This window comes from Contarinia nasturtii, unplaced genomic scaffold, assembly GCF_009176525.2.
Source record: "Contarinia nasturtii isolate CC-2019 unplaced genomic scaffold, AAFC_CNas_1.1 Cnas_scaffold_4311, whole genome shotgun sequence".
Classification (NCBI taxonomy): Eukaryota; Metazoa; Arthropoda; class Insecta; order Diptera; family Cecidomyiidae; genus Contarinia; species Contarinia nasturtii.
This window is the reverse complement of record NW_022201606.1, coordinates 1,446,525-1,467,148: the sequence shown is the minus strand read 5'-3', so window position 1 is coordinate 1,467,148 and position 20,624 is coordinate 1,446,525. Positions and strand designations below refer to the sequence as shown.

Genomic DNA, 20,624 nt, shown 5'->3' with positions numbered 1-20,624 from the left:
TTCCTTTGGAAAATGAGATTCAAAATTACACCGGTATCTTATTTATTTATTAGGATATTTTCGGCCTATCGCCGGTGTATTTTCCAAAATACACCAAAAATTAAGCACTTTAGTGTTTATAAATAAGTTAAATTGTAACGTATATTTATCTTAACAAGCGGAGGAATGGGAAGTTTTGCGAGCGTAGCGACCAGAAAATTTTTTCAAGCTTATATGGTGTTTCTTCATATCTCTTCTCCAAGACTTCATTTTATCTAGTGTAAATCGATTTTATTTGGGGGGTGTTGAACCCAAAAAACCCCCTTTCTACTTTACGCCACTGGCCTACTGGTAAATACCTGAATACAACAATAAATGACCAAGCAAATTAGAGTCATAAAGTGTTGGTCACGGTCATGATGCAACCCTAGGGGCTCGGAAATATTTTCTATTTATTTATTTATTACCAATCCTAAATTTATACCATTGTGTGAGTCTAGTGAACTAGACACATGCTGGCTATGTGCCCAATAAGGTATAAATTCCGCCCATTTATTCGTTAAAAACCATGTATATTCACGAATATTGGTCCATTTTGAGTAGTGAACAATAACTTCACTTTCTGTGAATATTCGTGAATAAAATCATTATTCCTGATTATTGTAAATACGCAAAATGGCGGTAAATGGTATAAGAATATTAACTACACACTTTTGAAGTGAACCCAAATTATTTTTTTTTTTCTTAAAAAAATATAAATTTTTAGCCTGAAAATTGTTTTTATGCAATAATAACATAATTATTAATTTTATTTTGTGTTGTGTGTGTGTATCAAATCGCTGCTGTATAATTACAAAAAACTACGATAATCACGAATATTTGTAATATTTGTCGCTATATACCAAATTCATACAAAACTGTGATATTTTATTTGTATGTGATATTTTATTTTCAAGTTTCGAGCCCCTAGATGCAACCTAAAAACCTGCTTTGTTTAGAAATCGATGATAAGAATTCACTATTATTATAGAGATTAGAAACGTGCCTTTTCTTATTCATCGAAATAAACACATTTGCTAAAAACAAAACATATTCAATCTTTGCATGTGAATCGGTGAAGTTGTAACTGAGTGAATTCATTAAAAATGAGTTTCGAAGGAAAGGTTATCTTGATAACAGGAGCTAGCAGCGGAATTGGTGCCGATGCATCTTTGCATTTGGCAAGCAAAGGTGCAAGTGTTTCAATCGTTGGGAGAAATGAAAAACGTTTACACGAAGTGGCCGAAAAAATTAAGAAATCGGGATTTCCAGTTTTATCAATTATTGCTGATGTGACCAAAGATGCTGAACGTATTGTAAACGAAACGATCGAACACTTTGGAAAATTGGACGTTTTGGTTAACAATGCTGGTTTCGGTATTCAAGATAATGTTGCTACAGCAAATATTTCGGAATTTGATCGTGTATTTGATACAAACATACGAGGTATTATAACTTTGTCAAAATTGTGCGTCCCACATCTTGAAAAGACGAGAGGAAATATCGTCAATGTGTCAAGTGTTGCGGGTCTGAGAGCCTTTCCTAATGCAATGAGTTATTGTATGTCAAAAGCTGCTTTGGATCAGGTAATATTAATTAAGATTATTTATTAGTAGAAATCACTCTCAATAAGCCCATTGAATCAATTCACAGTTCACAAAATGTTCAGCATTGGATCTAGCTCCGAGGGGAATCAGAGTAAATAGTATCAATCCAGCTTCTGTTCGAACTAATTTTCTAAAAGCCCTCCTTGGTGACAAATATTCCCCAGAACTAGAAGAAAAAGCGTATAATGGAAGGGGAAGTCAATATCCAGTTGGACGTGCTGGCGAAGTATCAGATACAAGCCATGCTATAGCATTTTTGGCCAATCAACAATCAGCATCATTTCTCACTGGAATTATACTTTCGGTTGATGGTGGAAGTTTACTCATTGCAAACCTAACTATTAACAATCAATAATAAGTTAAATTATTTACTTTTTTTTGTCATTTTAAAACTACCACACACTGAATTATATTGAATAAAACACAATAGGTTATTAATAACATCCAATTAATTTACTGAAAATGACGTAGAATAAATTATATATGAGAACCAAAACAAATGGCTAGTTTTATGTGTAAATCATACACAGGAAATGAAAATAAAATATTGAAAATACATTTATTGCATTAGATCACGCGATCGACTGGTGACGTAGAGAACTTAATAATCACATCAAAACATGCTTTAAATAATCGATAACATGATTATTGTTTTTGACTGACAAATATAACCACATTAACGTGCCCAACCATAAATTAAACAGGTCTACACTCAATAAATTGAGTGTTTATCAAAGCAAATTAATAATAGTTTGAAGTTTATGCATTGTGTATTTCAGCTGTGTCATGCACTATAGAATACAGATTATCTGTTTAATAATAAACACATATACAAGAAGACTTTTTCAATTTTCAATATAAAAAGAACATCATTTGGTTGTCATCGTTCACATATATATATATACTTTCAGCGCAAAAATGAGTCCAATAAAATCTTAGAGTAAAAAGAACACAGAGAACTGGAAGTAAAAATACCATAGCGATATATGCTACTTTTGCTCTCAGTCTTGGGCTTTCAAATTACATATGAGAACAAAAATGAACGGCCAGTTTTATGTGTAAATCATACACAGGCAATGAAAATAAAATATTTAAAATACATTTATTGTATGGTGATGTAAGTTTTATCAAAGAAATGGCGAAAAAAAAAAAATTCTGCAGATAACTTAATAATCGATAACACGATTTCTGTTATTGACTGACATCGTCTGACCTCCCAATCATAAATTAAACAGGTCTATACTCAATAAATTGAGTGTTTATCAAAGCAAATTAATAATAGTTTGAAGTTTATGCATTGTGTATTTCAGCTGTGTCATGCTGTGTCACATATTATCTGTTTAATAATAAACACACATACAAGAAGATTTTTTCGATATAAAAGAAATATCATTTGTTTGTCATCGTTCAGTCTTTGTTCAGTGGTCGTTTGAACAAATTAAAAGAAATGAGTTTCAGTGGAAAAGTAGTTCTTATAACCGGTGCAAGTTCAGGAATCGGTGCGGATGCAGCTCGTCATTTGGCAAGCAAAGGTGCAAGTGTATCAATCGTTGGCAGAAATGAGAAGCGATTAAATGCAGTCGCTGAAGAAATTATCAAAGCTGGTCATCCAACGCCACTTGCGATCGTAGCCGATGTGACCAAAGATGTTGAACGGATTGTTGACGAAACAATAAAGAAATTTGGGAAATTGGACGTTTTGGTGAATAATGCCGGAATAGTTGCACAAGATAATGTTGTTGACATTGAATTATCTGGATTTGATCGAATTTTCAATACAAATCTAAAAAGTGTCATAATGTTGTCAAAATTGTGCGTCCCACATCTTGAAAAGACAAGAGGAAATATCGTCAATGTGTCAAGTGTTGCGGGTCTGAAATGTATCCAGAATGTTTTATCTTACAGCATGTCAAAGGTTGCGTATCGAATGATCGATAATGTCATAATACTAGAAACTTTATTTATATTTGTGATATATAGGCAGCTTTGGATCAGTTCACCAAGTGTTCCGCCCTTGATCTTGCACCAAAACATATCCGTGTCAATTCGATCAACCCGGCCGCTATCGAGACGCCCATATTTCAAGTAGGAGATTTGTCCAAGGAACTAATCGATCGAGTGCGTGATGATTGCATATCAAAATATCCAGTAAAACGAATTGGCGATGTATCGGACACCAGTTCGGCAATCGCTTATCTTGCTGATGAAAATGCCGCTTCATTTTTAACAGGCATTTTACTAACAATTGATGGTGAGTAGTGATCTTTTTCATTCATGCACGACATTAAGTTTAACCAAGCTATTTTCTCTCATATTTTAGGTGGATACATGCTAGTGTAATCAACACGAACGTAAAGTACGAACTTAAGGCAAACATTATATAATATAGCCGACACCCACTTAATTCCAATTTTTGCGTTCAAAAATTGACGATGGATAATATAATAAATGACACCTAGCACCATATGATTTGTTTTTCAATGTGTATTTTTTTTGTTGTAATGGAAAAGATTTAAACCATAAATAAAATCGAGAAGAAAATAATTTTATTATTTTTTTAAATTTTATTCTAAACTTAAATTGCTACAAATAAAATTTGGCTTAGGATATATATGATGATCGAAGACTTCGTTGGTGCTTACAACTATTCAAATTGCCAGGGGATTTTTGTTGTTGTGATTCAATTTTTAGTTCTCGTTGCTGACATTGATTTTACTTTTTGATATCGTCGCGAGCGACAAATGTAATTAGCAATAGTCAACGGATGTGAGTCTATTTACATGATTGCTTGCTGCACTTTTATTTCACGCCGAACGACCACAATGCTTGCGATTACATTTTATGATCGAATATTTGCAACTGCATTTCACGCATTTTTGTTCACCGTGCGATGGAATGGTTGGGTGCCATTCATGACCATTTTCATGGACGGTGTTTGCCATCTTGCAACCTCCATGTAATAAAATCTCTTCCTTTGTTTTGAGTTTTCCTTTCTTGCCTTCATCACTCATCAAATCGGGATCGTGTGCCTTCTTTTCAACTGGTGCTTCTTTCACCTGATAAATGAAAACCATTTTGTAAGTATAAAAAATGTTGCGAAAAAAAACTTCTTTGAAAAAACTTACGAGGGTTGCTCCATAATTTTTTTTAAAAACATATATAACACAGTTGTTTTTTGTCGAAAATGGTTTTATTGTTTTTCAAAATATTCCCCGAGATGATCGATACACTTTTGCATTCGATGAAACCATTTGTCATAGCATTCGTGCCACTCCGAAACTGATATCTCCAAAACGTGTGTTTTGAACGCTTCAACTGCTTCTTCTGGTGTCGAAAATCGTTGACCACGTAGTTTTTTCTTCACGCTTGGGAACAAAAAAAAGTCATTGGGTGCCAGGTCAGGACTGTACGGTGGATGACCCATCAGTTCGATGTTTTGACCGGTCAAAAATCGAGTAGTTTGAAAAGATGTGTGAGAGCTCGCATTATCGTGATGAAGAACTATTTTGCGACGGTGGTTCTTTTTTCTTATTTCACCAAACACTTCGGGCAAACAAATGGTGGTATACCAATCAGAATTGACGGTCTTACGATCCTCTAGTGGAACGGTTGCCACATGACCACTTCTCCCGAAAAAACAGGCGACCATTCGCTTCGAAGTGCTTCTTGCTCGAACAACTTTCGTTGGGTTATCTTCATTTTGGAAGACCCATACAGTCGACTGCTGTTTCGTTTCGGGCTCATAGGCATATATCCACGATTCGTCACCAGTGACGATTTTATTAACGTCTTTTGAAGCACCACGATTGAATTTCTTGAGCATTTCTTTACACCAACTCACACGAGCCATTTTTTGTTCATCGGTCAATTTATGTGGGATCCAACGAGAGCAAATCTTTTTTACGGCTAAATGTTCATGCAAAATTGTATGTATGCTGTGGGATGAAATGCCCAAAGATGCCTCAATCTCACGGTAGGTCACATGACGATCTTCCATAATCAGTTTTCTGACAGCATCGATGTTTTGTGGCACAACAGCCGATTTTGGACGACCTGTATGAAACTCGTCTTTGAGCGAACTACGACCGCAACGGAATTCTCGGTACCAGTTATAAATTGTCTGAAGGGTTGGTGCTTCATTGCCAAAGGCCAAATGAAGTCGATCGAAACACTGTTGTTGAGATAATTTACTTCGAAAATCGTAGTAAATCATTTTACGAAAATCTTCACGTGTAAAATTCATTTTTTGTTGAGTCGCAGTTTACCAGTCACTGTAAACAATACAAATAGCGTTCGTACGACAAAAGGTTCAGGGCACGAATACATACCAAAACATCAAACTTTACGAATATGACAATGGTTTACATCGGGCAACACTATAAGTACCATTTTAAAAAAAATTATGGAGCAACCTACGTACCTCAGGGCACTTTCGGCAACATGCGCTTTTATTTGGACGATATGCAATTTTATCAGAGCATGTAAGCGGCGGACATTGTACACGAGGACATTTAATTTCCAATGTAATTGGATTACATGTGCAAGTTGAGCATCGATCGAATCCATTTGGTGGAAGGTATGGATACCACGAAGAACCAGCTGCATGGAATTGATTACCCAAACGACAACCACGTGTTACATTCGGGTTAATATTCATTTCTTTTGCTGAATATAAATAAAATCGATATATGAAAATTAAGGTTTCAAGTAAGCATAACATTTTAAAAATACTCACATAAACAGGATGGACAGCATTCACCATCGCGCGGTGGCCGTAATTCACCATCTTTGCAATCTAACGGTGGGCATTCTAATTTATCGCACTTCACTCGTCCATAAATACAAGAGCACATGCTGCATACCCCCATTTGATTTTGCCATTGTTCACCTTCATCATAGAAACGCCCCGAATGATAGCATTTTTGATGAAGTGGTACATTTACATCGACATGATCATTTGGGCTTAAAAGCCCAATTCGATTTGTGTCGATTCCGGGCATTGCGCAATGACTTGGAATTTTAATCGATCCTAATTTACCCCTCAATAAATGTGTACCACTTTCTTTCGCTCTGACCTGTAAATAGCAAACGCTTGTCTCCAAGTTCAATAGTTGAAATGATGGCATGTCCTTTTCTTCCAGAAGGAATCCTTCTAGATATTCGCCTTTGAAGTTTTCCAACAATTTTGTAGTAACTGGTGCATTAATAGCCTCGAATGGTTTCTCTTCCAAGTACAATTCAAGTTCCTCCTGGGTGTTGTAACCATTCAATGTAATTTCATAGTGAAGCGTACAATCGTTATCAACAGCAACCCATGCCATGCCAACCAGATCAGACGGTGCATTTGAATCTAAACGTTTTAAAATGACTGGTTCTTCTGAGTCACGTGCATCGGCCAATTGTCTTCCAATCAATCGTCCTCGCATTAAATTTGATTCATTTTTCGTTGCAATATTAATGGCTAAATTATTTGCGTACAATGCTTCCAAAATACGTAGACTCATTCGATAAAGTACACCGATTGCATTGTTCAAACTTAATGATGGTGTTAAATTTTCTAAATCGGTTTTACGCTTAACGCTCTCATCAACCAATGTGATGAGCGGACTTTCTTGTAAATTCAAATCGTCCGTGTGAATGTTGTAAACAAGAGCACTGTCACGATTCACATAGGCCCATGCCAAACCGCTAGTCGTTGTCTTCGATTCGGTTGATGTTGGTGCCAACAGTGTTTGATAAATCTCACATGTGGCTCGCGTTAAAATCAATCCTTGAATGTTAATTTCTGGTTTAAGCTGTGATTCCACAATCAAATTCAATTTACCGCGAGTTAGTAAACGCAAGTATTGTGTTGTTACCGGCGATGTCAATTCAATAACATTATAATCATAATTAGATTTCTTCACAACAATCGTGTCTTGAAGAACTTGTTGCTTTTTATCAGACATTTCGAGACGAACATTTAGCGCAACATCAACACTCTCATTATGGAATAAACCATTCAAAACTAATGTTAAATGAATCAATGATGTAGCACCGCTGCTTGTTGATACAATGGCCATTCCACCGGCTCCGTTTAGCTCTTTCATAACAACACCTTTGTCAGGTGGTGGCTCAAGCAATGATGTAAACAATTCACTTGACAATGCTGGATACTTTGAAATTTTACCGGCCAATGCGAGTTCAGCATATAATTTTGAACCCCATAATAACACAACATTCATCTTTTCATCGCGCAATTGATTTCGATATTCGCGTGGTACTCGTCGCCATACACCGCATACTTTTCCGGTTGCATTTTGATATACGCTGAATATTTTACTCGATTGTACCAACATTATTTCTTCAATAATATGACCAGTTTCGACGATGAATTGAATGGCACGTGGACGACTTGCATGTTCCGATACATAAAATGAGAAATACAAATTCCCTTTGTCGAACGTAAAACGACCGGTTGAAATAATATTCAATGGATTGTTAGTAACGTAAGTGGTTTTAATTTCCTCGCGGTTCAAAAAATACGATGTACGGCTTGTTAATAGAGCACCAAAATGTTTTATATTATTATCTTCGTCTTCTTGTGTTTGTACTACTGGTGCATCTTGTTGTTCGTTTATTTTTCCCGGACACACTTTGCAACATTTTCCTGGCAACTGCAACGGTTCGTCACAATCAAGTTTTGGACATTCGTTTTTTATATTTCTGCATTGGGTTCGAGCCAAAATTCGTTTCCTTTTTGTTACCGCATTACATGAACATACAATGCAATACATAATGCCGAACGGTGGTCCCAGGTCGGCATACCATTTGGAGCCCAATTCATGCAACGTATTCCCCAAACGACATTCAGCTCTTCTATTGTCTTCTGTTCTTTGTCGTCGACGTAAATTCGGAGATGCTGAAACTATTCCAAAAAATACAAACAAAATCACTATCAACGGCCACATTCGCCATTTCACTGAAATTATCACCATTTTTGGTCACTTATTTCGAACACACTATAGTGCTGTTACTGTTTTAACGCAGAAGATATTTGTTGTTTTTTTTTTAATATTTTATTCATTTGATTTATCGAAGACTAAATTGTGACTGTATGCTTCGAAGAATGAAAAAATACTAACAATTCAACTACAGAAGAACTAGAGTAAAAGAAAGGAATCTCTTAACATTTGACATATTGCACTGAGTGAATATGTTCAAAAGTAAACCATTTATGACCTGTGTCATAAAGTGAGCATCATCGGGAAGATGCAAAGTACATTTCATTGTTTGTTGCAATGTGAACATTGGACGCACAAATAAGAGGTTTGCAATGAAATATGTATCGATTGAAAACAATACGATACAGGTTGAACATTGCTACAAATGAATATGATGACACATCGCTCGCCATTGAATGTTTGATCGGTTATTTGGCTTCACTCGTCACTGGCGCAATATTTGCTGTTGATTTTAAAAAAAATTATGTAAAGTGTATTTTATAGCCAAAATTATATTTTATCTTTACAGGTAGTGAGTTTTTATCTTTATATAGGTCAAGATATAGGTAGTGAGTATTTCTTTGCAATCTGTACGTGTCACACTTTATTTGTTTTAAGGAAGCAAAAGAATAATAATTAAACAGCATAACATTGAAAATAAGCTTTTGTCACGCGAATGAAGGAGTCAGGTAGAAATTCAACTTGATTTAGAATGACATGCATTTTCTTTCAAAAATACATCTGTTATATGAAATGGTATTAAATAAATGAAAAAAAATGGGACCATAAACTTCTGAAATCTTGTTTGTCATCTAGGTATAAATACTACATGTTTACACTTAATAAATCTTTTTCTGGCATCAAATTCAAGCTAGTAAGAGTGCTACCGTTCTTACCAAAAACATGCAATGAGTTTTATTGGAAAAGTAGTGTTGATTACAGATGCCAGTTATGGCATTGGTGCTGATACAGCTTTCCATTTGGCGAAAAATTTGGGTGCTAGTGTTCCGTTAACAATTGTCGCCGATGTGTCAAACGAAGCCGAAAGAATTATTAACGAAACAGTTGAACATTTTGGACAATTAAATGTGTTAGTGAATAACACCGAAATCATGATGAAAGGCAGTGGATTGCAAGCACCCGTTTCAGACTTTGAACGTTCATTTGATGTAAATGTACGAAGTGTCATAACTCGTTCAGTTTTGTTGACGAAATTTTCGATTCCACATCTCGAAAAAACCAAGGGCAACATAGTTAATATAACAACTATAGCAAGCTTAAGAACTACACCGAACATTATGACCTACTACATTTCAAAGGCGGCTCTAGAACAAGTTAGATTTCTTTTATCTATACATATAAACAAAGGGTTTAAAATTCCAACAATTTCAGTTTACCAAATGTTCAGCAATGGATTTGTCATCAAAAGGAATTACACTGAATTCAATTATAAATCCGATTACGAGGTGTACACCAGTATACGAAACATTCGGATTAAATACCGAACAAGCCGAAAAAATGCTGGAAGAATATAAAAAACGATATCCAGTAGGTACAGTCGGAGATGTTTATGATACACTTGCAGCGATTTCTTATTTGGCCGACGATAAATCGTACTCACTTCTTTCTGGTGTTTTGCTTCCAATCGATTCGACAATTGCTTGAATTCAATTAAATGCATTCAATCATAAAAACACTTTTAATCGAATGTAGATGAATGCAAATAAAAAAGTTTGAGGAATACAAATGGTATTATTCTTTAATCATTGAATATTTTTCCTTAGTCTGGCCATTTATATTTGATCTACATAATTTGGTGATATATACTCTAGTAAATACACATTTCAGAAAAACTAAAGAAAAAAATGACAAAAAAACGTATTTGATATTGTGAAAAAGATATCCGAATAGAACTGTTCGATCTTGTTTTTATCGAATGTGACTTTTTCTATTCATCATTAGCTGAAATAAATCGATATTTTGATAATTGAATCAATTATACTAACAGACATTTCATATAATAATATGCTTATTATTTATGACAAAGCAATTTGAATTGATAAATGACTTGTAATTTGCATGAAATCTAATACACCGCCCATGTGTTGATTGGCATAATATCAACTTATCAAATGACATTCTAAAGTTAGAAAGAAGTTTGAATTTAAAATATTCAAGTATATTTCTACGTTCATAAAAGAAAACATGGTTCGTTTTGCTAAAATTTAAGTCAATGTTACCTAAAAAAACTTATTCAAACTTTCGGTCAATAATTAAAGTAAGAATATGTAAAATGTTTGGAAACCGCATTTTTATATGCACGTCAAAAGTTAATCAGAGATGTTCATTATTAAAGAAATGTACAAATATATAATCATACAGATCGATGTGAGCAGCTTGCTCTCATTAGTGCATAATTGTTTATCGGGGATTTTTCCCAAGCACTCGATAGATGCATCAACATGTATGTTTTTTTTTTTGAAGTGATTCAATCTTTGGTTTTCAACTGGCTGTAGAAAAAAAATACCCAGAAACATGTTGTGTCAATAGAAAGTTTTATTGCCCCGACATTGGTTTTCATAAAAAAAATGTAAAATTTTAAGACCAACAAGATATTTCTTTGTTCACTGTCACAAGTTTATGCATATTCCTTTGTATCCTTGGCATTGTTATACATGTGACATTATCATATCTTATCTTTTTCTCTCTTTTCATCACACATTTGTGCGATGTGATGCTGATTTGTGGGAATTTTTCACGATTTTCATTTTCCGTTTTTCTTCGTTTCTATGCATAAAGCCCATCCTTTTTTCGGGTAGAGTTTTACAAAATTTTTAATTTAATTTTCTATTGCTCAAGCTAGTTTTTAATATATTTTTAAGGTAGTCATGTTTCAGTTTATGTTCAATTGTAGACTTTTTTTATCTTCCAAATCATTTTTCCACCAAATTTTAGTAAAATAAATAGAGGTATTTATTGTTTTTTTTTTCTTCTAAATTATAACGAAAGTGTATTGTAAATTTTGTAAGTACTATTGAAATCGCCACACATGGAATCGGGTGAACCCAGTTAAAGCGGCGGCATTTCGCTTTAAATTTGCGCAGACTACTTTTACAATTTTTTTCGAACGACATGAAGTTTATAAAACCCAAATATAACTGTAAATCATGACAAAATATGTACTTTGTAGAATGGATGGTTCCATATGGAATCGTCGCTTTGAATGGGTTAATGGAATTAATGTACAAAGTAAAGTCTTACAATTGAAATACAATTAACGATGATTACGATGACAATATAGTCAATTTGATTTACATATTCATTTTTGACTGAATCATGTACATTGACAATGTATCAAGATTTCATAGAACATTTGCTTGATAAAAACAAAACAAAATAGAATCTCGTTTGCTATAAAAGGAAGCTCAGAGCTGTTTATCATTCAGTTTAACATATATCTTCTCTAGAATCCTATTGGCTAGAAACATCTACATTGAAATGAGTTTCAGTGGTAAAGTAGTTCTTATAACCGGTGCAAGTTCTGGCATTGGTGCGGATGCAGCTCGCCATTTGGCAAGCAAAGGTGCAAGTGTATCAATCGTTGGCAGAAATGAGAAGCGATTAAATGAAGTCGCTAAAGAAATTATCAAAGCTGGTCATCCGACGCCGCTTGCGATCGTAGCCGATGTGACCAAAGATCCTGAACGCATTATTAAGGAAACAATCAAGCATTTCGGTAAATTGGACGTTTTGGTGAATAATGCCGGAATTTTTGGTGATGATTCTGTTGTCAATTTCGATGTAAATGAATTTGATCGTATCATAAATACCAATTTAAAAAGTGTGGTCGTTCTAACATCGTTAGCCGTGCCCCATTTGGAAAGAAGCCGAGGCAATATTATAAATGTCTCTAGTATTTGTGGCTTGAGAGCTTTTGATTCTTACATGTCATATTGCATATCAAAGGCTGGACTCGATCAATTCACCAAATGTGCGGCATTGACATTGGCGTCGAAAAAAATCAGAGTGAATAGGTAATTTTATTTTTAAAATTGAGAATGATTAAAGTTTTTACACAATTATTTGAATATAAAATTCTAGTTTGAATCCGGCAGTAATCAAAACTCCAATTTTTGAAGCGATCGGAATCAATGAGTCGAACGAAGCTCAATTTTATGAAGAACGTAAAAATGACTACTTGGTTGGAAGAGTCGGTGAGGTCTCTGATACTTCGTCTGCCATCGCTTACTTGGCTTCTGAATCGTTTGTAAATGGTATAAAAAAATGAATGAATTCTTAAACCATAACATTACTTATTAATTACATTAATTCTTAAACCATAACATTGTTTAAACCATAACATTCATTTTAGGCATCCTACTTCCTGTCGATGGCGGAATAATGGCAAGTGGACTTGGAAGTATGTATTATTAAAATAGTCATTATTCATTTCTAAATGCAACATTTTAAATCATTTTATTTTTACAGGCGGAGCAAATGGTTGTAATATATCATTGTCACACTAAAAATCCTTTGTTCCGACATAATCTCCATAGTACAGATGTATTTTGTGCGCGCATTACAAACTATTGTATTAGAATCACTCAATATGGAAGGCCACAATAAAAATAAATAAAATAATGACAATTTTCGTATTATTTCTTTTAGTATATTGTCGTTCTTTTATACAATGAATCTTTTAACTCTTCGATAACATTTAAAATAAAACGTTCATTTCCAGAAGTTGAAACATTTGAAAATTACAATCAACCTACTAGAAATTGACGTAAAAAATCGATAATTACATTTATTTCATAATAAAAAAAATAGGAAGTTCAAATACAGAGTACAATATGATTATTTCGTAAAATGCATAAGTGTTGTTTAACAATAAAACGAAGTCCAACTAGAAATCCAAACAATTACAATTGAGTATTGAGAACCTGAGACCAAAAACAAGTTAAAAAATTCTTTTCGGAAAAGGAGCATAAGATTTTTTTTTTTTAATGAAAAGACCGAGTAAAAAGATCACATGTAGTCCTCAGAAATAAAACAGAATATCAGACATTATAACGTTATATTTTCAGCCAGATGAATCAGCTCAGCCAGATAACGTCAGGAGCTGAAATGGAGTGAAAACAATGATAGTGATTGTTATAGTGATTGTAGCAATGTAAGTGTAATTATAACCATAACAATCACTCCTATTGTTTTCACTAAATTTCAGCTATTGACGATATCTGGCTGAGCTGATTCATCTGGCTGAAAATATCTCATTATAATGTCTGCAGGATATTCAGATAGCGACAAAACAGACGAGCGATATGTGTCGTTTTTACTCTAAGTTTTCTATGTTCCGCTCAATATTTTTTTTCTTATGCTGTTTTTCCGAAAAGAAATTATTCAACATGTTTTGGGTCTCGGGCTCTCAATTATAAGATTCATTAAATTTTGAAGTGACTCTTTTAACGATTAATTAAAGATAGAAAATGTCAACACAATGAATGTTAAGTATCGATATAATAGACGAATAATTGACCGTGATGATAAGTACACACTAAGAAATACATGCACACTTCTATACGATATTCCGCATAGAAGAATATTTCCCATGCGTATTTGCGCCTAATAGTGCAATGATCAAGAAGCCAATACATTTATATCAAACTGAATGTAACCTAATGCCTGTGTGTGTGCCAATTAATTTGTAACAATAACACGTAATAAATAAGATCGATATAAATCTGAGCGTAGTCTGTCAAATCGCAGTAGTCATACTACATTCAAGTTGGATTCATCCGCAAAGTTTGGTCTATAATTTAAATATACAGAATATTGTATTTAAATAAAGTGGCGTTAGAATGAGTTTCAGTGGTAAAGTAGTTCTTATAACCGGTGCAAGTTCTGGAATTGGTGCGGATGCAGCTCATCATTTAGCAAGCAAAGGTGCAAGTGTTTCAATTGTTGGCAGAAATGAGAAGCGATTAAATGAAGTCGCTAAAGAAATTAGCAAAGCTGGTCATCCAACGCCGCTTGCGATCGTAGCCGATGTGACCAAAGATGCTGAACGCATTATTAATGAAACAATCAAACATTTCGGTAAATTGGACGTTTTGGTGAATAATGCCGGAATTTTTGGTTCAGACACTGTAACTGGATTTGATGTAAATGGATTTGATCGTATGTTGAATACCAATTTAAAAAGCGTGATCGTGATAACTAATTTGGCCATTCCGCATCTTGAAAAAACTAAAGGCAATGTCGTGAACGTGTCCAGTGTGGCTGGATTAAAAGCATTTGGTTCTTTCATGACATATTGCATTTCAAAGAGTGGTCTTGATCAGGTAATTTAAATTAGATGTCAATAAAAATGTAAGCAATTTCTAAAAAAAATGTTTCATTGAATCAGTTTACCAAGTGTGCAGCTCTAGATTTAGCTTCGAAGAATATCAGAGTTAACAGTGTGAACCCGGCCACTATCAGAACTCCGCTTTTTGCAGCGATTGGAATTGACAAATCGAATGAAGCTCAATTTTACGAAGATCAAGCGAAAATTTATTTAGTCAAAAGAGTTGGTGAAGTAAGCGATACTTCATCTGCTATCGCTTACTTGGCTTCAGAGTCGTTCATAAATGGAACATGTCTTCCCGTCGATGGTGGCTGTTTACTTGGAACAAATGAAAACTTTTAGAATATGAACTATGACATAGATGATGACGTAAAATTTTTTAGGAGGGGGGGTGATGGCGAAATTCCGTAGGGGGAACTGACGATGTCAACAATTTGTCGGAAATGAGGATAAAATCGTTTTTTTTTTTGCTCTTCCCTTTTTTTCCAAAAACCTAGCAAATCGAAAGAATTTTCTCGGCCAAAAAAAGTGAAGAGCAAAAAAAGGTCCTCATTTCCAAAATTGTTGAGGGTTCCTAAAAATATTTTAGAGAGTAATCCGAACCCTAGGAACCCTCGTCATCACCTATGAACTATGATATGATTTTCAGCCTACAATTGGTGAATGAGAGTCATATTGAAAAATGTGTTGAATAATAAATAAATTTCAAACAAACAAAATTGGCTTTTTTATTGTATGTAAGCATAATCAATTTCGCGCGTATTTATGTACCAAAATTTAACTTCATTCTTAAAATCCCATAAAAATTCAAATATCTCACCGTATCTGACAATATCCGTAAGTATTCACCGATATCCACCATGTAGGATACTTCAAATTTTGTCGAATATTTTGACATTCTTAGAATATGGGCGAATATGAGATAATAATGAATGGTGGTGAATTTTTGGCGCTGCAGACCTATTTATAATAGGTGAATTATTGTGACAGCTTCTAAGCTGTCATGGTAGTTGTTTGTTACATGTGTGTAAGTTTTTGCATTACAAAGCAAAATTGAATTGTGCCATTTGCAATGGAACGGTTCTGGCGTGAGTATCAAAACTTCTACGAATATAAAATTCCAAAAATTATTAAAGATATTTTAGCTGTCTGTGCAATCGATAGAGCGTCATTAAGTAATTTAAATGAACAAAGTATAAAAGAGATTGAACAAATAGTTAATCAGAACAAATCAATATATTTTTTAATATATAGAAGCTGTCATAATAATTCACCACTTCTTCATTCCATGTTCTTGTCAAGTTCAACATTGTCGGTATTACAGTTCAGAAAATCTCAAAATATCTCCCAAAAAACGTAAAGTTGTGTTAACATCTCTTGAATTTGTTGAAATCCCCCGAATTTGTTCGTATTTATTCATATTTAAGAGTATTTATTCATATTTCTTATATGACAATTTTTCTGCTTATAGCTGGAAGCCACAATTAAAAATTGTACTTCATCAACAATGTCAAACTATAGCTTGCACCAGTTTTCAACTCGTCCAATATATCGCTAACGGAAAAAAGATAAATTGATTCCACATGTATATGTATAATTGTATAGTTGATAATGAAATCTGCGAATTGTATTGAAGATTTAAGAATGAGCAGTTTGAGCAATATGAAAATTTACATTCCGGTTGCGATTTGCGATTTATAAGTTCCAACTCTTAATTATTTGTTTCGTTCATGATTGTAATGACTGTGACACACAAATATTTTTTGCGTATGTTCGTAAAATATATATTATTTTAAGATACGCAGCTAAAAGTCACTTTGGCATATGCACAGAATTATGCATGTAACTTGTTTTTTATGTGAAATAAAACCAGATATTGTCAGTGCTGTTATAGACACTAGTGAAGTTCGAGAACGTACTAGTATACGTTCACAACGAATGCTACTCATGTTATTTTCAAGCTCACACGTCACTCCATCAATGAGAATTTTATTGCTTGCGACTGGATGTCAAAATCATCTGAAGAAAATTAAATTTTATTTTTGAATGATTTAACTGCCCCACTTCAAATTTGAATGAAACTGGAGTACATTTGAGTACATGCATACAAGTACGTGTCCGAACTTTGCGGGTGCTTATAACAGCTCTGGTTACTGTTGCACACAACAAAATACCAGTCCAAGATAATTAATAAGCTTCATTTTATTTAGTATCAAATTTAACCGTTTCACATCGACATACAAAGTTCGCAAGTGCGCATTTTATCATCAACCATATGTATAATTCCACATTGATTGTGATAAAAGGAACATTTTTCGTTAAATTTTTTCGATTGTTGCTTCGTAAATAAATTAGTTTAATACAATAATTGTGGGAGAAGAGAATTGTGAAAGTATGGAGTTTAACGATAAAGTTATCATTATCAGTGGAGCGAGCAGTGGCATTGGTGCGGAAACGGCACGTCTTCTATCGAGGTGATTTTCATTATTTACAGAAAATATGCTGTTTTATCGTAAAATTTAATTTTAGTATGGGCGGTCGAGTCGTACTAGTCGGTCGTAATCAAGAACGATTGAATAATGTGGTCGCTGATATTATCAAAGCTGGATCTCCAACGCCCCATGCAATCGTTGCCGATGTAACGAAAGATTGTCAACGAATCGTCGACGAAACCATATCACATTATGGTAAGTTGGATGTATTGGTGAACAATGCCGGAATCAATATCGAAATACCAATTATGGATGCTACCACGTTGCAATATGAGCAAATTTTTGATACAAATGTAAAAAGTGTTATAACTTTGACAAAATTGTGTGTGCCACATCTTGAAAAGACGAATGGAAATATCGTTAATGTATCTAGCATTTGCGGTATGGTGCCCGTTTATTCGTCAACATTCTATTCAATGTCAAAAGCCGCTTTGGATCAATTTACTCAGTGTGCAGCAAATGAATTTGGCCGAAAACATATTAGAGTGAATTCGGTTAATCCAGGTATTAAGTAGCATTTGTATTTAATATTGTCTAGTTTAGATATCTATTTATATAATGTCATATAATAAATTGTCAATCTTTTACTAACTATCAAACTATTCAAACGTATTTCTCAATACTTAACACCAGGTTTAATTGAAACTCCCATTTTTGAGACGGTGGGAATGTCACCGGATGAGATAAAAACGTTTATTGAAGAAAATGGCAAAAAGTATCCGGTTGGCAGAATCGGTCGTGTCTCTGATATTTCTAGATGTATCGCATTCTTGGCAAGTGAACGGGCTGAATTTATAACGGGAACACTATTGAAGTGCGATGGTGGGGCTGTGTCAGCTGCCGCTTATTAAATCATCACCATACGATAATCTTTATGTTTGCTTACGTTAATTTGCATTGAAATATTCATTTGAGTTTGATAAGAGACTCACTATCTTCTTTAAATTAATTTTTATCGTATTTTACTTAAAAATATCCGTTCATCCAAACAATGAAAAACCGAAAATATATAATTCTGCTATTTAAATTATCATGGACATGCTTTTGACTTTCAACATTTTTGAAATAATATAGTATTAAAATAATTACAGATTCTGGTCATAATTTTGAAATAATTTGTTGAATAAATTCCAAATATATATGAAAGATATTCATATGAACATATGATAATATTCAGTGCCGCTTAAAACTTGTTTTTGTTGAAGTCATTTATAGCATGTGAACAAGTGCACTTGATTAAGTGTAAAACCGCAAATTGTCAATTTCAAAAAAGAAATTCGAATTTAAAATGATAACAATGTCTTTAAAAGTGGAAATTCTGTTTAAATGCCTTTATCTATTGTTGTTATTATTTTATCTTTGCTCTTATGGATTATTAGTTTGTAAAATATTAAACATGTGTACGTATATCATTTTCAATCAGAGCATATACTGAGCATAGATATATATCCTGGATATTTTGTGAGTATCCGATATTTATCGCAGCCAGACATTATAATGGAGTGAAAACAATAGAAGTGATTGTTATAGGTCTAAGTATAAAACCATTTACATTACTACACAGCAATGAAACGACAACAACAATAACACATATTTTAACTGTCAAAATTTTGATGTCAAATGGTGTCGACATTGGTGACGGTATTTTGAAACAGACTGTGTAATCCATATTCATCGTATATGATCCTATGTAAAGTTCTATACTTGATCTAGTTCACATTGACGGTTCAAATCGTTTAAGTCCACTAGCGTGGACATGGACTGTGTGTTTCTTCTGTAACATGTACGTTGTAATGGACAAGTATCGTATCATGGCGTCGTTCAAATAAATTTAAAAATCCGTCCACTCGTGTCGACACCATCTAGCACGGTAGTAGGGATTTCATTGCTGTGATTACTACAATCACTATAACAATAACTTCTATTGTTTTTACTCTATTTCAAAGTCTGGCTCCAATGAATATCAGATACTGACAAAATATCCAGGATATATATCTATGCTTAGTATATGCTCTGTTTTCAATAGAATAGCAAAATTGGGAAAAATAAATTAATGTTCATTTAAAGCATTCTGTATTTTGATTTCAACACAGATGGAATGCAGTGCCTATAGACGTGCAGAAGTAAATAAAAAGTTTCGAGAATACACACTTTTTAATCTACAATATGAAGGCGAGATTTTGAAGAATTTAGTACTTAAACTAAACAGTTGAATAAAATACAAATTGGGTGGATTTTTATTCGTCTAAGGCACGAATTTACGTAAATACAGAAATTAAAAATTGTTCTTATTCTTTTGAATTGATATGAACGAGTCACGTACTCAGTTAATGGTAGATAGATTCAACTCGATGAAACCTCCACTTTGACTAATATTTGACATTTTATTTTTCAGATTTTTTGACCGTCTTGTTTTTATTAAATGACCTTGAGACGGGTTAGATAGCAAAAATACGCAACAAATTATTGATTTTATGTGATGAGCTCTTTTGATAACAACCCTAGTAACAACCAAACAATTTTTTGTTATATTTATGCAGCTTTTGCTCACAGAAAAACTTCTTCGTATTACTCACCACTTAGTTAGTATTTAAAAAAAAAAAATGTTTCATTCAAATTTAGTAAAATACTAAAAATCGAAATAATTTTCAATCAATTCAAATTAAAAAATATTATGAAAATGATTCGTTTTTTTTATAAATGTTGAGTGAATAAGGCATTTCCATTTGTACGGAACAGTAGCTGATTTGAAATGCATATTAAAAGTAGTTCAAACAACTTTTCCAAATAAATAAATCAATCTACGAACTTAAATTGACGATAAGTTTGTGTTTACTTTATCAACATTTTCATAAATGTTACTCATAAAGAATTCAACGATTGTAATAGCCCTACTGGAAAAAAAAATTTTACGAGCTTGTACTGGGCTCTACCGAAGACCGGATAGTGTAAAATACTATCCAAACAAATTAATCTATGAGGAAAGTGGAATAAATAATATTGAAAATGAGCTTGTTCAACACTCATTAAATTTTATTCTCAGGGAGAAAAATAATACCTCATCCATTATAAGATATCATTTAATTTACGATGAAGATTATATGAATTCTTTAAATTATTATAACAGCAAACCACCAATATACTTAGATTACCTCAATGATCTTAGTTTACAATC

General features: G+C 33.5%; 7 protein-coding genes across 10 annotated transcripts; 6 read left to right on the top strand and 1 right to left on the bottom strand.

The window, feature by feature from the left end:
* Nucleotides 1-984: 984 nt before the first annotated feature.
* On the top strand, nucleotides 985-2,125 carry LOC116350809 (uncharacterized oxidoreductase TM_0325-like). Its single transcript, XM_031782754.1, has 2 exons — nucleotides 985-1,604; nucleotides 1,672-2,125. Exons 1-2 carry the CDS (start codon nucleotides 1,125-1,127, stop codon nucleotides 1,978-1,980), a joined length of 789 nt encoding a protein of 262 aa, XP_031638614.1. The 5' UTR covers nucleotides 985-1,124; the 3' UTR covers nucleotides 1,981-2,125.
* Nucleotides 2,126-3,025: 900 nt separating this feature from the next.
* LOC116350700 (uncharacterized oxidoreductase TM_0325-like) lies at nucleotides 3,026-4,091 on the top strand. Its single transcript, XM_031782601.1, has 3 exons — nucleotides 3,026-3,540; nucleotides 3,606-3,876; nucleotides 3,946-4,091. The coding sequence occupies exons 1-3, from the start codon at nucleotides 3,073-3,075 to the stop codon at nucleotides 3,963-3,965; spliced, it is 759 nt and encodes a 252-aa protein (XP_031638461.1). The 5' UTR covers nucleotides 3,026-3,072; the 3' UTR covers nucleotides 3,966-4,091.
* Nucleotides 4,092-4,235: 144 nt separating this feature from the next.
* On the bottom strand, nucleotides 4,236-8,638 carry LOC116350823 (dorsal-ventral patterning protein Sog-like). Its single transcript, XM_031782792.1, has 3 exons — nucleotides 6,361-8,638; nucleotides 6,046-6,290; nucleotides 4,236-4,681 (listed from the first exon to the last, which is right to left on the bottom strand). Exons 1-3 carry the CDS (start codon nucleotides 8,600-8,602, stop codon nucleotides 4,430-4,432), a joined length of 2,739 nt encoding a protein of 912 aa, XP_031638652.1. The 5' UTR covers nucleotides 8,603-8,638; the 3' UTR covers nucleotides 4,236-4,429.
* An 830-nt stretch (nucleotides 8,639-9,468) lies between these two features.
* On the top strand, nucleotides 9,469-10,371 carry LOC116350877 (uncharacterized oxidoreductase TM_0325-like). The gene is made up of 2 exons (XM_031782849.1): nucleotides 9,469-9,942; nucleotides 10,001-10,371. Exons 1-2 carry the CDS (start codon nucleotides 9,517-9,519, stop codon nucleotides 10,271-10,273), a joined length of 699 nt encoding a protein of 232 aa, XP_031638709.1. The 5' UTR covers nucleotides 9,469-9,516; the 3' UTR covers nucleotides 10,274-10,371.
* Nucleotides 10,372-12,065: 1,694 nt separating this feature from the next.
* LOC116350781 (3-oxoacyl-[acyl-carrier-protein] reductase FabG-like) lies at nucleotides 12,066-13,255 on the top strand. The gene is made up of 4 exons (XM_031782713.1): nucleotides 12,066-12,642; nucleotides 12,710-12,882; nucleotides 12,981-13,028; nucleotides 13,097-13,255. Exons 1-4 carry the CDS (start codon nucleotides 12,107-12,109, stop codon nucleotides 13,132-13,134), a joined length of 795 nt encoding a protein of 264 aa, XP_031638573.1. The 5' UTR covers nucleotides 12,066-12,106; the 3' UTR covers nucleotides 13,135-13,255.
* A 1,120-nt stretch (nucleotides 13,256-14,375) lies between these two features.
* Nucleotides 14,376-15,479, top strand: LOC116350697 (uncharacterized oxidoreductase TM_0325-like). 2 transcript variants are annotated; one of them, XM_031782597.1, is made up of 3 exons: nucleotides 14,376-14,788; nucleotides 14,864-14,952; nucleotides 15,018-15,479. In XM_031782597.1, exons 1-3 carry the CDS (start codon nucleotides 14,470-14,472, stop codon nucleotides 15,297-15,299), a joined length of 690 nt encoding a protein of 229 aa, XP_031638457.1. In that variant the 5' UTR covers nucleotides 14,376-14,469; the 3' UTR covers nucleotides 15,300-15,479. The 2 variants fall into 2 exon arrangements, with proteins under 2 accessions (XP_031638457.1, XP_031638455.1); XM_031782595.1 differs by having other exon boundaries at nucleotides 14,376-14,952.
* Nucleotides 15,480-17,166: 1,687 nt separating this feature from the next.
* On the top strand, nucleotides 17,167-20,019 carry LOC116350698 (3-oxoacyl-[acyl-carrier-protein] reductase FabG-like). 3 transcript variants are annotated; one of them, XR_004202046.1, is made up of 5 exons: nucleotides 17,167-17,431; nucleotides 17,487-17,953; nucleotides 18,083-18,849; nucleotides 19,543-19,782; nucleotides 19,845-20,019. XR_004202046.1 is itself a non-coding variant. In XM_031782598.1 (3 exons), the coding sequence occupies exons 1-3, from the start codon at nucleotides 17,352-17,354 to the stop codon at nucleotides 18,298-18,300; spliced, it is 765 nt and encodes a 254-aa protein (XP_031638458.1). In that variant the 5' UTR covers nucleotides 17,167-17,351; the 3' UTR covers nucleotides 18,301-18,859. The 3 variants fall into 3 exon arrangements, 1 of the variants encoding a protein (XP_031638458.1); XR_004202047.1 differs by having other exon boundaries at nucleotides 19,517-19,782; XM_031782598.1 differs by lacking the exons at nucleotides 19,543-19,782; nucleotides 19,845-20,019 and having other exon boundaries at nucleotides 18,083-18,859.
* Nucleotides 20,020-20,624: the final 605 nt, after the last annotated feature.